This window comes from Ornithodoros turicata, unplaced genomic scaffold (assembly GCF_037126465.1).
Source record: "Ornithodoros turicata isolate Travis unplaced genomic scaffold, ASM3712646v1 Chromosome120, whole genome shotgun sequence".
NCBI lineage: Eukaryota > Metazoa > Arthropoda > Arachnida > Ixodida > Argasidae > Ornithodoros > Ornithodoros turicata.
The window spans coordinates 40,927-59,114 of NW_026999302.1; the positions used below are offsets into that span (position 1 = coordinate 40,927).

General features: G+C 46.9%; 1 protein-coding gene and 1 long non-coding RNA gene across 2 annotated transcripts in view; one reads left to right on the forward strand and one right to left on the reverse strand.

The window, feature by feature from the left end:
• LOC135371776 (atlastin-2-like) overlaps nucleotides 1–18,188 on the reverse strand; it is a 56,670-nt gene that overhangs the window by 19,742 nt on the left and 18,740 nt on the right. Inside the window, exon 4 of the mRNA XM_064605728.1 lies at nucleotides 9,732–10,050. Coding sequence (XP_064461798.1) covers nucleotides 9,732–10,050 — 319 coding nt within the window. The remainder of the gene's footprint in view (nucleotides 1–9,731; nucleotides 10,051–18,188) is intronic.
• On the forward strand, nucleotides 166–9,143 carry LOC135371777 (uncharacterized). The gene is made up of 3 exons (XR_010415720.1): nucleotides 166–344; nucleotides 6,944–7,163; nucleotides 8,311–9,143. It is a non-coding gene; the product is annotated as an uncharacterized LOC135371777 (long non-coding RNA).

Here is an 18,188-nt window from a genome sequence, read left to right on the forward strand (position 1 = left end):
GTATGTCGCCGAAATTTCGGTTCAGATGCTTGTCTCACATTTGGAGCTTCCCGGATTCAGGTCGTTCTTGTTGAAAGACCCGTTTGGTGGTTGGCAGATGTGGGTGAATGGGTGGAAAAAATGTAGATGTTGTGGGGAAAAAGAGGACGAAGAAGTTGGGAGGTTGGAGGACGACGAGGAAGTTAGTGACAGGTGGCAAAAAGGGAGGACGACGAACGGACCTCAAGGCAGTGTGGACGTGGAAGCACACGGTAACGGACCTCAAGGCAGTGTGAACGTGGAAGCACACGGTAACGGACCTCAAGACGGTGGACCTGGAAGCGCGCAGGAACAGACTGTAGCATGTGAGTCATTAAAGCAGCGGTTGTTAAGTATATCTTGTATTTGCATTTGTGCCTTGCTTTCCACGGGAGTCGAATGAACGGGCTTTGCCCCCGAGAGTGGGAATAGGCTCCCACAATGTTTAAACGATATTGTCACGAAGCGAAATGGGTCGGTGAGTCGTCGAATAAACAGCGAACGGTTTATTAGACTACTTGGTAGCAAAACACAAGAGTGATAGCTCTCTGGACACAACTGAGTCCAAAGAATGAATGCTCCAGCCTGGAGCGCACAAGCATTTAAGCGTCGCGCCGAAAAGTCTAGAAACAGCACGTGCGTTTGCCAGAGAGCAGGCGATGTGTCTGGAAGCTTCTTGCTTCTTCTTCAGCATGCGCCGGGATGAGATGTACCGTTTCGTGCATGCCCTGGAAGTTTCGCGATGATGATTCGTGGCATTGCCCCCTCCGTAGACGGAGCATCGTCTCGATGCCGTTTCTTCTCCTTCTTTTTTTTTTCGTGTTGTTTCCTTCCAGCCAGTCTTCAGCGCTATCTGCTGTAGTACGGCTTGAGTCGAACGACGTGAACTATTTCAGTCTTCGGGGGTCGTCGAGAGGGAACTCTGCCCTCAGGTACCACTTCGTAATCCAGGTCTCCAATGCGTCGAAGTACTTTGTAGGGACCGAAGTACCGCTTCAGTAGCTTCTCGCTCAGGCCTCGTCGTCGAATCGGCGTCCAAACCCATACCAAGTCGCCTGGACTGAAGCGTACGTCTCGCCGGCGCAAATTGTATCTTGTTTCATCGACGCGTTGTTGTTGACCAATCCGTAGTCTGGCCAGCTGGCGGGCTTCTTCTGCTCGCTGTGTGAAGTCCAGAGCGTCGTTTTCCACATCACTGGGTTCGTGGGGCAGCATCGCGTCTAGCATAGTCGATGCGTCATGGCCGTGTGCAAGGCGGAACGGTGTGAATCTCGTTGTTTCCTGGACAGCCGTGTTATAGGCGAACGTGACGTAAGGCAGTATTTCGTCCCATGTCTTGTGCTCGACGTCGACGTACATCGAAATAATGTCGGCAAGGGTTTTGTTTAGGCGTTCGGTGAGCCCGTTCGTCTGCGGATGGTACGCCGTTGTCCTCCGGTGAGCGGTGTGGCTGAGTCGAAGGATTTATTGTGTTAGCCTGCTTGTAAATGCCGTTCCCCTATCGGTGATTAAGGCGGTCGGAGCTCCGTGCCGCAGTACGATGTTCTCGATGAAGAACTTCGCCACTTCTGTTGCTGTGCCCTGTGGAAGTGCCTTAGTCTCAGCATAGCGTGTGAGGTAGTCGGTGGCGACGATTATCCAACGATTTCCGGAAGACGAACGTGGGAAGGGCCCCAGTAGATCCATCCCAATCTGCTCGAACGGCGCAGACGGCGGTGCGATTGGCTGGAGGTACCCAGAAGGTCGTATCGGCGGCGTTTTTCGTCGTTGGCATTCCCGGCACGTCCTTACGTAGTGGTGTACGGTTTTGGCCAGTTTTGGCCAGTAGTACTTTTCCCTTATACGGGCCAGTGTCCGGCTGTATCCCAAATGACCTGATGACGGTTCGTCGTGGCAGGATTCAAGAATCTCGGTGCGCATGTCCCCAGGCACAACGAGAAGCCACGTAGTGCCTTGTGGTGCGTGGTTTTCTTTGTAGAGAACACCATTACGTAGGGAAAAACTTGGGAGTGATCTTCTGAAGATGGGAGGAACATTGTCGGCGCAGCCCTGCAGATAGTCGACGAGTGTCTTCAATTCGGGGTCGTTATACTGCTTGGTAGACATGGTAGTCGCGCTCATTAGACCGAGGAAGCCGTCGTCGTCCTCGAGGCTGTTGTCCTGTCTCTGGAGTGGTGCTCGGGACAGGCAGTCGGCGTCGTTGTGTTTTCTTCCTGACTTGTAAGTGACGGTTACGTCATACTCCTGTAATCGGAGGCTTCATCTCGCTAGGCGTCCTGAGGGGTCCCTTAAACCAGCCAGCCAGCACAGAGAATGGTGGTCTGTTACCACCTTGAACGGCCGTCCGTACAGGTAGGGGCGCAACTTTGTGATGGCCCATATGAGTGCAAGGCACTCTTTTTCGGTCGTCGAATAGTTCTTCTCTGCCTTGGTTAGCGTTCTGCTTGCGTAAGCGATGACACGTTCGACGCCGTCGTGAAGTTGAACGAGCACGGCTCCAAGACCATCGTTGCATGCGTCGGTGTGTATTTCTGTTTCGGCGTTTGGATCGAAGTGGGCAAGCACGGGTGCGGTCTGTAGACGAGTCTTCAATTCATCAAACGCCTGTTGGTGGGCTTCACTCCAGATAAACGTGGATCCGTCCTTCGTGAGGGCATTCAGGGGCGACGCAATTCTTCGGAATGAACCGTCGGCACTAGGCGCAAAGGCCAAGAAAGCTTCGAACGACTTTCACGTTAGAAGGAACACGGTAATTTGCGATGGCCGCGCTCTTCTCGGGGTTATTCGTGCCCACCACTTGTCTTCTGCTGTTTCCGGCGTTTTAAAAGAGATAACTCCATTTGTTAAGTCGATGATTGCTTCGTTTTCGACTAGAAATTCCATTCCAAGTATTACATCCTGTGAGCAGTTCGGCAAGACGGCAAAGCTCACGACGTACTGGATGTCACGCACTTGTATGACTGCCGTGCATCGGCCAGTCGGTGTTACGACGTGTCCACCAGCAGTGCCGATGTTAGGCTCATCCCACTTCGTTTGCACCTTGCGAAGCTTCTTAGCCAACCTACCACTTATAACAGAGTCGTCGGCTCCGGTATCGATTAACGCAATCATCTCATGGCCGTCGATGAGTATTTTCAGGTTATTGGTAATTTTTCGAGCGTCGTATTGGTGCTGCGTTGCTGTTCGTCGAGTTGGAGGAATTGTAACTTGTCGTCGGTCCGCAGCTTCACCTCCCGGAGCTGCAGTCTTCAGTTTTCCCGGTTAGGGCTGCGCCACACAGGTCGTCTTGCCGGGGACGGTGAACGTGCTCTTCCTGGCGACCTGCTGCGGTGGGGGACGCTCGGGGACAGGTCGCGTCGCGAGCCAGCCGAAGCATTCTGCTGCCGTAGATAGTCTTCAATTGCGGCGGGGCGACTACCGCGCTGGGGGCGGGGACCGAATTCTGCAGGCAGACCAAGCTGTCTTCTGCTTTGTCGCAGTTGGTCTTCCAGGTCGTTGGACAAGGAATGCCCCGCACCTCCACCAGAAATGTTACGAAGCGAAATGGGTCGGTGAGTCGTCGAATAAACAGCGAACGGTTTATTAGACTACTTGGTAGCAAAACACAAGAGTGATAGCTCTCTGAACACAACTGAGTCCAGAGAATGAATGCTCCAGCTTGGAGCGCACAAGCATTTAAGCGTCGCGCCGAAAAGTCTAGAAACAGCACGTGCGTTTGCCAGAGAGCACGCGATGTGTCTGGAAGCTTCTTGCTTCTTCTTCAGCATGCGCCGGGATGACATGTACCGTTTCGTGCCTGCTCTGGAAGTTTCGCGATGTTGATTCGTGGCAATATAAACACCATAATCCAGCTGTCGTTGAAAGCTAGCTAGCTGTCTTACGCTCTCTGTGTTGGCAATTATTGCTCGTTAGTATTGTAAGATTATTATTCTGCAATACACTGAAGCTTGAAGTGCAACGTTCTGTTGCAGAGGAAGCAGCTTGCTTCCGATCGCATCTTATCCCTGAGAAAGGGTACCACGGACAATAAACAGCAACCAGACCACACAGGACGCAGCACGCAGGTTTCACAGCCTCACTCGCAAGCGAAATCATGTCAATACCAAACCACGTTCTTACTGGTGCTCCTTGTGGGAGCAGCATTTCATGGACTTCATGAACTTCAGCTTTGCATGGACTTGAGCGCAGGCTATCGATAACCCACTCTGCTCCTTTGGCCGGAAGGGGTGCAGCACCTACGCACGTACACCTTCTCTAAGCAAGTTCATCTATCTTAGTGAACATGTGCAGTATATGATATCCCCAAGTACAAAGCGCGCGCCTTCTTCAATCAGTACTGTGTGCGGAGGTCATTACACGCTGTACATCCGAAAGTACAGCCAGAAGGCGCCATGAAAGTGCTGTGTCAACTCGTTCGGTAAACAGAAGAAGAACGTGCGTGGGACAAACATAATCCCTTCACCATTGACTATGCGCACAGTGTCGCTTCAACTGGTCCCTGGAGACAAGTTGTGTCCAAATTCTTATATGAAATGTAACAAGCATGAAGAAGACACCAGACCAGGTGAAACTGAACCGGCTTTGAGCCATCAGGGGGTCTACAGCGAGACTCACTCCGAACGAATCAACGAGAATACTTCAGTCTCACAAAAAAGGGTGGGAAAAGGTGGTTACTTCTACAGTTACCACCTAGGTCAACATAGCGTCTCATAAAGGGTGTAAAAGGGTGGTAAAAGCAATTATCACATATCCACATTCCTACAAAAAAGCGTACGCCCCCCTCGCTCAGCGAATCAGAAGTGGTAACCCTATCATTCGTGGGAGGGAGAGAGTGATGTAGCAGGTAGAACTTTGCAACCTTTCAGGCACAACATATGCGACAAATGTTACCTCCTGAAAGGTGTAACTGCTCCACACTTTTTTCTGAGAGTGTTGGTGAAACTCCGCTAACACGAAAAAGGGCCATAGCACAACGACAGAGGTACACAGAAGGGAAATTGCGTAAAAATATTTCTACCCATCTCGGTAGAGATGCATTGCAACCAAATTTCTCCTCAACCTAGCTTTACCTTTTGGGCATAACTGCAGAGTAGAAAGAAACTACAGAGTAGAAGCTACCAGCCTGGGCAGGAAATTCTACCTGTTTTGCTTAGACCAAACGTGAGAGAGAGGAGCACGGGAAAGCCGCTTATACCCGCGAAGGAGAAGGCGCGTATGAATTGGGAGGAATTGTAGAAGTACTGTCGTTCCACCAGTTTGGGTAGGAAATTCTACATTTTTTCTTGGCGTGCAGGGCATGAGAGACGTCTCTAGGCATCAGAATATAGCAACGCCGTGACCATGGAAATGCTGCTCCCAGAAGGAGCGCCAGTAAGAACGTGGTTTGGTACGGCAACACGCTCTAAGCGTCTATCCTTCTGCTTTACGCAATGAAGGATCGGCGTGATTTCGCTTGAGAGTGAGGGAATGCAATCTGCGCGCTGCGTTCTGTGTTGTGTTGTTGCAGTTTATTGGCCGTGGCGCCCTTTCCGATCAGATCCGATCGGAAGCGAAATGCTTCCTCTGCAACAGTACGTTACACCTCAAGCTTCAGTGTATTACAGAATAATCTTCTTACAATAATAACCAGGAATAACTGCCGACACAGAGAGCGTAAGACTGCTAGCTTTCGACGACAGCTGTATTATGGTGTTTATATCGTTACAACATCTACATTTTTTCCACCCATCCACCTACATCTGCCCACCACCAGAGACGTTTTTCAAAGAACGACCTGAAACAGGGAGGCTCAAAATGTGAGACAAGCATCTGAACCGAAATTTCGACGACATACGGAACAGTAATGTCCGAAAGTGAGCCTAGTGCGCTAGCGGGTATTCCTGTCCCGCAAGCTCACTTCAAAAAATCCCACATCACGCTTTTTTTTTCCGGTCCAATATTGATAATTTTGGTAAAATTGCCATATTTGGCTAAATATTTCACAGCGTTTGCTTGCACTTAGTAAAATGAATTATTCTTCTGTACGTGTTTGTCATTCCCCAAACTACCAGCTCACCGAGTTTCATATTCCTACCTCGACCTAGTGAGCAGCGAAAAAAATGCAGAAATTCTGGTAAAAATGTACACTTTTAGGCTCCCAGCTCCATACGAAACACGCTTACGTCTTGGATGTTTTTTTTAAAAATGAATGAAACATGCTTCCTGTACTCGCTGACGGTGACCGGACCCTAATATCTTCAGCCGTTCTTCATGGAGACGTACTTATATGCACCCCACTTTTAGAGCAGGAGTTGACTTTCGGCGCCGCCTTGCGCTTCAACCATACCGAATTCGGCAAAAATATTCTTTGGGTATCTCGATGATACCAATCTGAGAAAAAACTAGCGTCAAAATTCTTGATAGTCGAGCCACGCAATTGGATCGCTTCTTGTGGAATGACCCTAGTTCTTCTAAGTGAACGACTATGCAATTTCCAATCGTAAAATGTAATTTTCAATCAATAAATTCGTTGTGAAATTAATCTAACAGAGAGTGAGAGAGGAGAAAACGTTTCATGTTCACATCCGTTTGACGATATCGGGGAAAATCGTCCGCTCAAAATGAAACGCACATACGCAGGAATACATTCTTGGCACATTTAACTTAACGCATTTAGGAATTGACCTGAATAATGTAACGTACAACAGGTTCGGTAAAAGAGCAGCGCAATCCGCCACCGTTCTCCTGGAGAAGGCGCCACAAAAACTCTTTATTCCAGCCCTCTATTTTCCTCCCTTGTTCCCTTCCTCAACAACCTCTACAATTATTATACACCATGAATTCGTTAATGACTCAGTCGTGGCATGAGGCTCAGTAACAGCATCCAGGCATGGGCACCATCATCACAGGTTGCAATGCGTCATACCAGGGGCTCCCCTTGTTGCAGAGCATCACATATGTTGGCAGCACCGTGGTCCTGGTAGCGGCTCGTACGTGGAATGAGAAAACAAGTGCTAGCGAGGGGAACAACACCCGCGAACATGTTGCCAACGGAAAAGCATGCAGGCCAGTCCAAGAATGCACCACTCGTCATGGACACACACTGCGAACCGCGAACATGTGCGGGCATGTACGCACAAGAATAACTACAAGGTAACCGCAACGGGGTAAATATTTTTGCAATCAGCTATTCAAATTCAACCAGGTAAATGTTTTTCTTTCTCTTTTGTTTTTTCCTATCGTGGACATGGAGGAAACTGCTCATCGGGCTAGGTAAACGCCAACTCAGCGCCATTGAAGTATTTATGTATGCACGCATCCACCACACCGTACCGTCTTCAAAATGGGTTGTCCGTCATCATCACCACCAACGGTCGCGAAAAGCGACACATCCGTACCCAGCGGGAGGCAAAGAGAGAACTCAATCAGCCCTCCTCAGCTACCCGCCGTCGTGGCCAGGCCCCCACAGCTCCCCATGGAGCGTATAGCATGATATAATTCTGGAAACACTCGATATGCAGCCAATGCAAATGAACTATGTTCCTGCGGCCCTGACTATCATCGTCCTTTACTGGTTTTCGTGCCTGCCGCTTTTGGGAAAATACACAATTAGTTTTGCATCGTATTGAACCGAAAGTCTGACACAAGTATTCGAGGTGCGTACGGAGCCCAAAGCGTTGCCTTCGTTGAGATAGTGCAATCAAATCAAGCTTGAGCTCGAAAATGCACACAGTCAATTCCCAGAAGCGAACAGCACCCACATGAGTGCATGCGATTTCACGGTGAGCATCTTCTTTCGTTCCTTGAGGAGCATCAGAGGTTACAACGAAAGGGGAAATGCTTGTGTTGATCGAACATCGAATCCTATCTCACCTGTCACTGAATTTGATAACGCGACGGCGCTCAAAAGTGTTTCTCAGGCGCCAGCTCACAACTGCATTCCAGGTCTGAACAGGAGACACTGTTTCCAGAATGATATCAATGTCGGGAAGCATGACAAAACGCACAGATTCACTTTAACACGAAGAAATTCACGAACCCAACTCCAATATACGATAACACAAAACAATAAAAATACGGTTATGGTGCTCTAAACCGACAACATCGATATGCTTCGACGCTGCTGGTAACTTACCGCCTCACCGGCTGCCCGCGAAAGAATGTGATTTCGAAGCTTTGCAAACCAATCGCGGAGCGCGCAGCATACTTCGCCTAACGGGAATTTACTATGTTGCCGGACGCAGTAATACCACGTGGCTATGAAGCGTAAAGATTCCTTTCTTTCTTTTTTTTTTTCTTCTTCTTTTCTTACAGCCACGAAGACGGGAAGCTGTGGAGGCTTGGTCCTGGATTTGGAATATGTACCATTGCGCCCAGACGCCAATCGCAAGCCCATTTTACGGGAGACTGTGCGCACTCCGATTGGTCTACAATGTTTCGAAATCGAATTTTGTTCGCTCGCATGTGCGTGCAGCGTCTCGGTCGCTCCAGCGTGGTTTCGAAATAGCACGGTGCCGTCCTGTGTTCCGTGTTCTGGTGTCGTCGATTGCGACAGCACAGTTTGTAGAAATATACCCGTGGCTTTGTTCGGGCGTGAGGGTGATTCAAAGCGTGTTGTGCTGTTTCTGGATTCAACTATATTATCCAACGAACAGCCTATCAAGTGCGGGACCGGAATGCTTCATGAGTTGAAGTGGTCGGAGGGGCAGTAACTCGTTCGGGCGCCGTCGGATTTCGAGATCTGACAACAAATACACTATTATGTGCCACACAAGTGCTTTGCGCTTCGCAGCAATATTTGACGCACTGCAAGCAGGAAAGAAGATGTTCCTCAAGAAATGGTATACGCACTCATGAGGCTGCCTCTGTATTAGGAATTGAACGGCATGTTCGTCTTGCTTCAAGTTCGAACTTTGTTACAGTGTGTCAGCAAGGCAATGCGATTTGTATGTGCAATGCACCCATATATCATACCTCTAAATCAGTGCTTTCTTATTTTGAATACCAAATTCCGGCAGCAGGTGCGAAATCCGGCAGAAGTCGATGGTAGCCGGGATCAGCTGAAAGCAGTTCGATGAGGAAGAGAAGGGGTGATGTCCTACTGGCACACTTTAAAAACCTGCGCGTTTTCATCATAATATTTGTCTCATATAAATAGTCTATGTGGGACTGAAAAGTTTATTGATTATCAATGGGATTTGTCTGCAATATACCCAATCGAGCTTTAAGAGATTTCCGCGATATTTCCAGCGGTACCATTTCCAGCCTGAATGCAATGCATGAGGAGATCCGGTTTCTCGAACGCAACGAGTGCACATAAGTCCAACTCATATGTCATGCCAATTGTAATGCCAACATATGTTATGCCATCTGCAACTGCACGATGTTCAATAGTTGGGCACACTTTCCTTTTTACGGAGTGTAATACGTTCATGCAAGGTATAACGATTGTGCATGAATAGTGGGTAAGAACCAAGACATGTGGTAAAATGTAATTCTACTACTTGGGCTGAAAGTAGGAGAGCAAAGAACTCGTAATCACAATTAAAAAAAAAAAACACGTTCAAGTATGTAAATACTGCGCGTTCCTCACTTCCCATAGTTATATCGCTACGCCTTCGAGAGAGAGAGGCACATTTGAAATCTCGTAGCTGATACGATGGCTTGGCGTTCGCATGAACAAAGTGAACAGCAAAACAACCTTCAAATAACGACATAAGTAAATTCGCACCCACCTCCAGGTGTTCCAGATTGCATTGAGTTATTTGTTTGGTCATGTTGTACACTTGGATAGAACTCAGTAGCATGCTCATTGCGAAAATTGTGACATTTCCTTCCATCGTGGACCTGCTGTCGAATGAGCCTTCGGTGTCCATCAGAACGACTGCCACGAGCCCGTATTTTCGCGTCTTCACCTTGAACACTTTTCCCCAAATCTGAATACCAGTGGTCTCTCTTTCGCTGCCGTACCTCCAAAAAAAGCCCGTCAATGGTATATTCTCCTCGTCCATCCAATCTGATGGGTCTGACGACATCCCTAGGTGTTCCAGGAACCTGTGACGTCCGAGAAAACAAGTAAGTACGCAGTGGGGTGACAAGCGTATGCTCAACTCGTTCATACAAGTTATGATCCAAGCAATGTAAGCCAGTAGATTGTATCAGACGATATCTTCAGGGACAATCTTCACCACCTCTTAGTGTTTAGTTTTCGAGATTGAACATGCAGCTCTGCGATATACATATTAGGAAAAGTGCTGATTTTTCGCGAACAAGTTCGTTTCGTCTGCACGAAGAAGTATAAGCCAAGTATGAAGAAGTTACAGATTATAGTATAGTACAGCCCACAAAATCAATATGCTCGCACACACTAAAGTCTGTATTATTTATACTTTAATTGATATACTTAATTGTACTATCGTACAATAATGCGAACGACCAGTGCTAGATATTAACCACCAGCTTGAAAATATACGGGATGCCTCCAACAGGTTCAACCACAGTTCCAGAAAAAAAAAGAAGAAAAAGAAGTGCACCAATAAAACCCGCTGCACACTGACGCCATTCAGATAGCGTGAGTCAAGGAATTTTAGTATTGTCGGTGTATTGTGGGTGTGTATTTGGAGCATCGTCTATATGTACGCAATGATCCATTGATAGACTTTGCTGTATTATTATTATTATTATTATATGAAAAAGTCTTTCCTCCCGCGACCCAGAAGTAAATGCAATTTACTTTGTGACAATATAATTACGGCAATCTCAGAGAAAAACTGTCAAGCTCGTGAAAGGGAGCCCTCGAGGAATCGCATTGTATATTTTTTCTAAAGACCGTAGTGGGCTTCCTATTTTGCCTGGTTCATGCGTTACCGTGCGTGAGCTTGAACAGTATAATGTAGCAGCGGCATCACACTCTCTCTCGAATCCGTAGGATTTGAAATTCCCGGGACACAGTAACATACGCGCGGCCTGATGAGGCAGCTCTGTGATGTTACGAGAATGTCCCCACTCTTCGCCTGGCCATGCTTGGCCAGGCAAAGACTTCGTGGCCTCCTGTTGCTTGTCATCTTCTTTCCACGCGACCACCCCTGAGTGAACGTCGTGCAAGCTCACGGAGCGGCACTCTAATTTTCTCCTCCCCTATGGATCTGCACACACTGGAACAGGGGGGTCGGACTCCCTCAAAAAAGCGTGACCACACACGAGCCGCCATCCGTTGGTCATGGAAGGCGTTGCCTTCCGTTAGCTGCTTCATTCCGCTAAACCTAACGTGCTCGTTTTCCTAAATTCATGACTTGCTATCTAAATTCGACGTACTATGTGAGTATCCCGTATGTATTCGTTAAACAAAGAAGCAGTTGTTATTTTCCAACACATCACTTGCTTGTGTGCTGCCGTTTGTTGGTCACTTTACTACCACGAAACTCGACAGACCAGAACATGGAATGGCGGGTGGTTTCGTTTCTGCCATTTCCGGTTCCCGTTGGTTCGCAGAGCAGCATGAAAATGGCGGATTAGTCTTTTGATTTCTGTTGCCTTCGGAAATACATGCCTACATTTGTTACGACGGCTAATAATTTATTGATTTCCCTCGCAAAGCATACAAACGCCACTTCTACACGTCAAAGGCGGTAAACATGTTAATTCATGTCGGTGGAAATCAAAGGGTTGGCGGTGTCGCAGGTAATCTCATGGATGTGATTCACGTTTGGTATGGCAATGCTTAACTTGCCATTACGATAGCACTAGTCAATTCTGCGCGTATCGCAAATGTTTGTGCGTACTCAACGCAAGTACACGACTGGCCTCGCTTCCTACGGTGGACGCCGTTGCCTCCATCGGCTCGTTCCCCTGTTTGTCATACCACGTGACTACACAGCGTTGGCAACAAACTGAGAGCTCGGCTGTAGTTAGGGGGATGAAATTCGTCCACCAACACTGTCCATGACCAACGGATGGCTGCGCCCGGGGGATCACGCTCTGGGATAGGAGAATCCCATTGATGGAGCGCCAAGTACGCTCTCTATGGTCTTCCTATATTAACTCTATGCACTGGAAGGTGTGGCGGCACAGTACGAATCGCTTTGAAAATACAATAATCTTGAGCGAGAGATCCTTCACGAGAGCTCTGGGAGTAAAATGCTTTGGGTAAATACACTTCTTTATTTCAATTAGGTTAGAAAGCAAACTCTCCCTCTGAATTATTTTTGACGTACGTATCGTGCTTTATGTACATTCTATTCCATTGCCAACCTTCCCGAAACACGCACTCCGGGTCTCTTAACTTAGATGAACTATCGCCACCACTCTCTCTCTCTCTCCAAATTGCTTGTTCCCTGGACAAAACACACGGTCTACCCTCAAAGCTCTTTTGAACTTTTTGGACACCATAAGACTTTGATTCTGATTGTGAAAGGACTCATTATTTGATTCCCCCACATCACCGCCAGTAATGGGGTAGAGTATCGCCCGTGGCGATCGCACTCTCCGTTCATCATCACAAAACGAAGTCGTTTATGCGTCGGTGTCAGTGAGTAATGTTCGCTCCTACAACCTGGCTCGGTGGCACTATCGTTCTTAGGCGCGATCTTTCTTGTACGAAGTTTATCCTTATTTCTCTTCCGCGCTAGCCAGGCAAAGCAATCAGGCGAGGGGCATTTCATTCGAAGCAGCTGACGAGGTGCTTCCTGTACGCCCTCTTCAATTCTCGTACTAAAGCATGGAATTAGAATTAGAATTGAATTAGATTGTTGCATTAGATTGTAGCATTCTATTAGATTATTGAATTACAACTGAAATCGAATTAGCAAATGTATATGTAGATGAAGTTAATCAATCAATTAGGCGAATATACACTGTGAATATATACTACTCGTGCAATATGATTGCCCACACTCAGCTACAAATAGAATTCATGTACGAAAACAGTTTCTCAACCTATTTCAACATACATGGAGCACGATTAAACTTCGGGATACCGTTAAAGCGACCATGAAATGACTTTCGTCAGTTCCAAGTACTCTGCCGGAATCATGACGACCATTCACTATCATACACACATCGACTTTTAACCGTATTCGATGCACAGGGAGAGCAGTCACCACACAAAAATACAGGGGCGTAACCGCCGGATACATCCCTTCGAAGTGCGTTTACGTCATCAACATCCAGACCTTTCAGTCAATGGACCATTTCTGGGTGCGCGTCTGCGCATGCACAGGCCGCCACCGCCATGTTGGTTCGCATGAAAGCATCATGGCTGCTTGTGTACCGTTTAGGCTGTGATGCAAGTTAGCGAAGCTTTTTTTTTTCGCAGTGTCTGTAATATGTTGCGTCGTGGACTGCCGAACCATTCAAGGCAATGTCGGTGTACGATTCTTCCACTTCCCACAGAAAAAGCACGGCGAAAAGAAGTACCGCAAGCGGAAGTGTTACGAGCGTCACCATGACACTTGGCATGAAAAGTATCATGGCATGCTATGAATATGCCTTAACAAGTTGTCTTGTGGCTTGTTGAGGTTTATCACGTTGTTTCACATTGATCTCGTGTGCTTCCACAGGAGCAGGCTATACCATTCAAAACAAACGTTATCCTGTTACACAGAGGCGGAGAGTTTTCATTTTCCCAGGGGGGGCAAGGGCGCACCGCGAAACAAGTACCCTGGCTGGGGGTGGGGGGGGGGATATGTTTATTAAGAAAAAATCAATAAAGGTAAGCCAGATGGATGTCGGCGTGTTATTCCAAAAAATGTGAAAGGGGAAGTCAAAAAAGGAAAAGAAAAAAAGCAAACGAAAACAAAAAGAAGGAAAGGAAAGAGAAATGAAGAACACAAAACTAATCACACACTCTTGCGGGATCTTATGATGTATGCAGAACTGGTATAGAAATAAGAGGAAGGAAGAAGGTAAACAGTGAACATGTGCACAACTGAAGGCATTACCCCTTTGAAAACTGAGTGAAAGGAACAAAATGCATTGAATCCTCGGTGTTTGACCCGAAATGCGCGCTATATAATGAATATGGTAAATGAAATGGACCAGCGGGAGTTGAACCAGCTCCCAACGGATATGCGTTCCGAAGATTCTATCGTTGCACCTCACTGGCAGCTGCAGGTAGCTTTTCGACTGCTTTCGTTTCATTGATCTGACTGCTTTGGGCGAAATTCAGTCAATGTGTTATGTCATCCTCTGTGTTTCTTCGCCTCACCTTCTACTGAGGATAATGAGTATGATGGGCGGATACATATGTTACAAATTGCAAGATGCATTTTTGGGGTTGGTGCCTCTTCGCTCTTTTGACCCGGGCGCTCCGAGCCCCAAAGGTTGGTGTCAGTCTCTTAGCGGGACTTCCCGGGCGAGGCGGCGCCCCCCTAGTTCATGTTCCGGGGGGGCAAGGGCCCCCGCGCCCCCCCCCCCCCGCAGTCGGCGCCTATGCTGTTACACCTTCAAAAAACGCCATCTACGCCCACGTGGTGCTAATTTGTCATCATTGCTTTGTCGTCTTTTCTACCATGTCGTCTCTCGCCGCCAGGAGCGACGCGTACCTGGATATGGTTCATCGTGGACGACTTGGAGCATGCACCCCGCACGACAACGTGGGGGCATGGTTTCGTCAACGACGTCGGTATCTGCCGCCGAAACTGGTAGAAAAATACGACGAAGCGCAAATTTTCAGCGATGGAGGAAGATATTATGCTACGCGACGCAGCGTCTATAGGAATCGTAGGTTTCGTACGCACCAGCTCCCGAAAGGCAAGAGACAAAGTCATTTCCTGACGAAGAAGAAGCTCAGGGACGGAAAAGTGCACCGGTAATCATGCTGACAAATAACGGCTACGTTACACTTCTCGTACGATTTTGCGTCACTGATTAGATACGATCTTAGCTTCAGGTCATGTTAAAACATATAGCACGAAGAAGTTGGCAAGCTTGTTTGCAATTTTTGCAATCTGCACGCAAGAGACCGCCCAAGGCACATACAGGTAGCGAAACTCCCATAGGGCCCTGCGTCTTCAGATGGCGCCATGGTAGAGACTGTAAGCGCCATCCATCCTCTGCGCGAACTACCACTTTTGTAAATAAATGACGTCACATATGACGTCAGCATCGTGAATAATAAGTAGTGCATAATTAGCCATGGCGTGTTTGCACTCGGGTAGTTCGTTTGTGTTGTATTCCCTTCTCGTTTGCCCGACCGAACCATACTAATCACCCAGGGCAGCAATACCAGAAGAAAACAGAGAAAAATAAATCATATCAGGTTTAATGACACACCAGTTAGAAATACATAGAGTTATCACACGTTTTGACGAAGGGCACATGATAACCACAAATAAACAGGAACATTCACATAATGTCCATTCCTAGCCTAGACCTAAACGTACGCGTAGTGATTAGCTGTTTGTATTTCTGCAACGGGTGGTCATAATGGGTCCCTTGCAAAACACGTGGCATCGTTGGTTCACAGCTGATTCGCTACCACTCACGCTATGATGGCCGGCCTTGCCATGACGAAACTTTTCTTTTTCTCGCGGCCAGCAACACGGGATGCATAGCACTCATCTGTTCACACGTGTTAATCTTGGCCTACAGCTACCAGATGTGAACGTCGCTTCCTGTTTAATCCAAAAAGTGTACGAACTCCGCATTACAATGCACGGGCACACGGCATGGATAAAAGAATGCACGGACAAACGAGCGTGCTGCTACACATGCGCAGTGGGGCGGAAACGTACTCAGGTGGTATGATTTCGTATATGTGTACTAGTGGGACAACAGATAGCTTTTCCTATACTTGAATTTTGAATAAACTATTAGTTTATACAAGACGGATGCGCGCGTCGTAAATATTTTTTGTTTACGACACCCAAGATCGCTCCAGTCACGAAGATGACAGCGTTGCCGGGTCAGATTTGTTTTTTTTCCTAGCCTTCGCTACCTGGATAAATTTACGTTGGACCGCCAGCGTGCTCACATCCTCTGTGTATGATGTCACGGTCAGTTCACCTCGCAGGCGTGTCGCAACAGTTGCCGTTCACGTCGTATTTAATACATGATATTTTCTTAATTTGAACGGTTTTCAACGTCATATACTACATGGTGAATGGCATAGCACGGAGGAACATATTGAAACTGATCGTAGGCTTGTCAAATACCACTTCAGGGACCCTTTAAGGATGCTCAGAGCGACGGCATTGCTCACGATCGTACGTGTCTCGCGACGTCGAACCAGGTGTTATCATAATTGAAGGTATGCTGCGGATGTCAAAATAAGCACGGATCTAATATTCGCCTCAATTCGAATGCGTCTAGTGGTCAGCTAATGTGCCGCTTAAGTTCGCCATATTCAACACATTATATCGATACCCGGGAACAACAGTACAATAGGGATGGGTAGTATTTGAATACATTGTTATACATTACATTGTTATACATTAAAATATTACTCCAAAGAGAAACAGGTGTATTTATATTTTGTTTAAATAGAGACCGGAAAATTTTATTGATAATCATGCTTGAATAGGAATTGTTGCGTATTTATTTTTTGTAAATGGTTTATAAATAGCCCTGGATACGCGAGATGCTGAGTCATAGCTCAAAGTTACCCTGCTTTTGACTTTTCGGTAAGATGGGCGAACAGAGTTTCGATATCTGCGCAGTTACGTCGCTTTCGCGAGCACGCACCTGCGACAAACCATTTTGGATGGCCAGTTTTTCACTGTTGTTGCGGAGGACGGTCGAGACCACCCGCCTTCCTTGTTGTACGAAGCAGCTTCGTCAAATCTAATATATGCCTTTCTTCGTCAGTACCCGTTTGGAGGTGTTCTCCTTTGCGAATTTGATTCTATACGGCCAAGCGGAAAATGCCTAGAAGATACAGTCTTCGAGAAACTTGTATTATTGGGAACGCACTGAAGGAAGAAGCGCTATTTTTCTTTGCGGATTTAGTGTTGTGATCATCGTTTCTCTAATTTCAAGTGACATCTTCCTCACAATATTTATGGTAGTAGTTATGGAATTTAAATACTGTATTTATGTTTTGCATTTCTATATTCATATTGAAAATTATATATGCGGGGCGCTTAAATACCACTTTCAGCGATTTTTTTTGTACTTACGTTTAAATACCCAAAAATGTATTTAGGCCTTGAGGTATATGCTTTATCCTTGAGGTACATGGACTAGTATGCGGAAGTCACTTGAGCATTCGACACTATTCGAAGCATTCGACACTAATCCACGCCGTTTAAGACAACACTCACGTTACATTCGATAGAAGTATGTCTTAGCGATGGTTCTGAAAGTGGCAATATGAGAGACTCCTCGGCTCATTGCTACAAGCAGAGAAGCATACTTGGAGGATCCAAAATGAAGCAGTTATTCATCCTCAAGTCGTGCAGCTCGTCCGCTTTTTCTACGGCGATCGCTAACGCCCTAACCGCATCAACTTGGTGCGGGATACCATATCGTTGAGAAGAATAGAGCTGCGACTTAACCCAATGAGCACAATGCACTGAAAATCGAGTGCAATAGGGGAGTACGGATAGGTGGAAGGCCTTGAACACAGTCGTGGAACTAAAGAACATCGATAAGACACATAGCGTCCACCGGATTCTCGACTTTCACTACACTCGACTTTCAGCACATTGTGCTGCTTGTTTTTAGATGATATCACAAATTATCAGACTGGTATTTCAAAGGATCTGTATCTGAGCCTTCCCACGTTTATCTCACCAAGATTAGACCACCACGGCATGTTGAGGTCGTGTCCTTGCAGAGCAGACGCTTTTATGAATTTTTTTTTTAACTAATACGACTGGAACTACAGTGTGCAGTAAAGTTAATGAGCTTCTCTTCCTCCTCAACTCTCCTCCTTAATGGACTTCATCTCTCCTCCTCATTACTATCGCAAAAAAGAGATTTTATTGTCAATAATGTAATGGGTACTGATTGGGATTCCGGAAACTGTATCGGCAGTGAAATTCATCGGTTTTGGTTAGGTTTTCCAGCTTGGACCCGTATGACATACCTTCCCTCCTGTAACTGATTTTATAGCCTTTTTATGGACTATAATGGATACTGATTGTTTCCATGGTGGTTTAGCGCCGTGATTGTCGCAGTGTTATTTACATGTCCGTTCTTTGTTTTGTGACCCCGCTACGGTATGCCACAAGGCTATGTAGCGTAACAAGCAT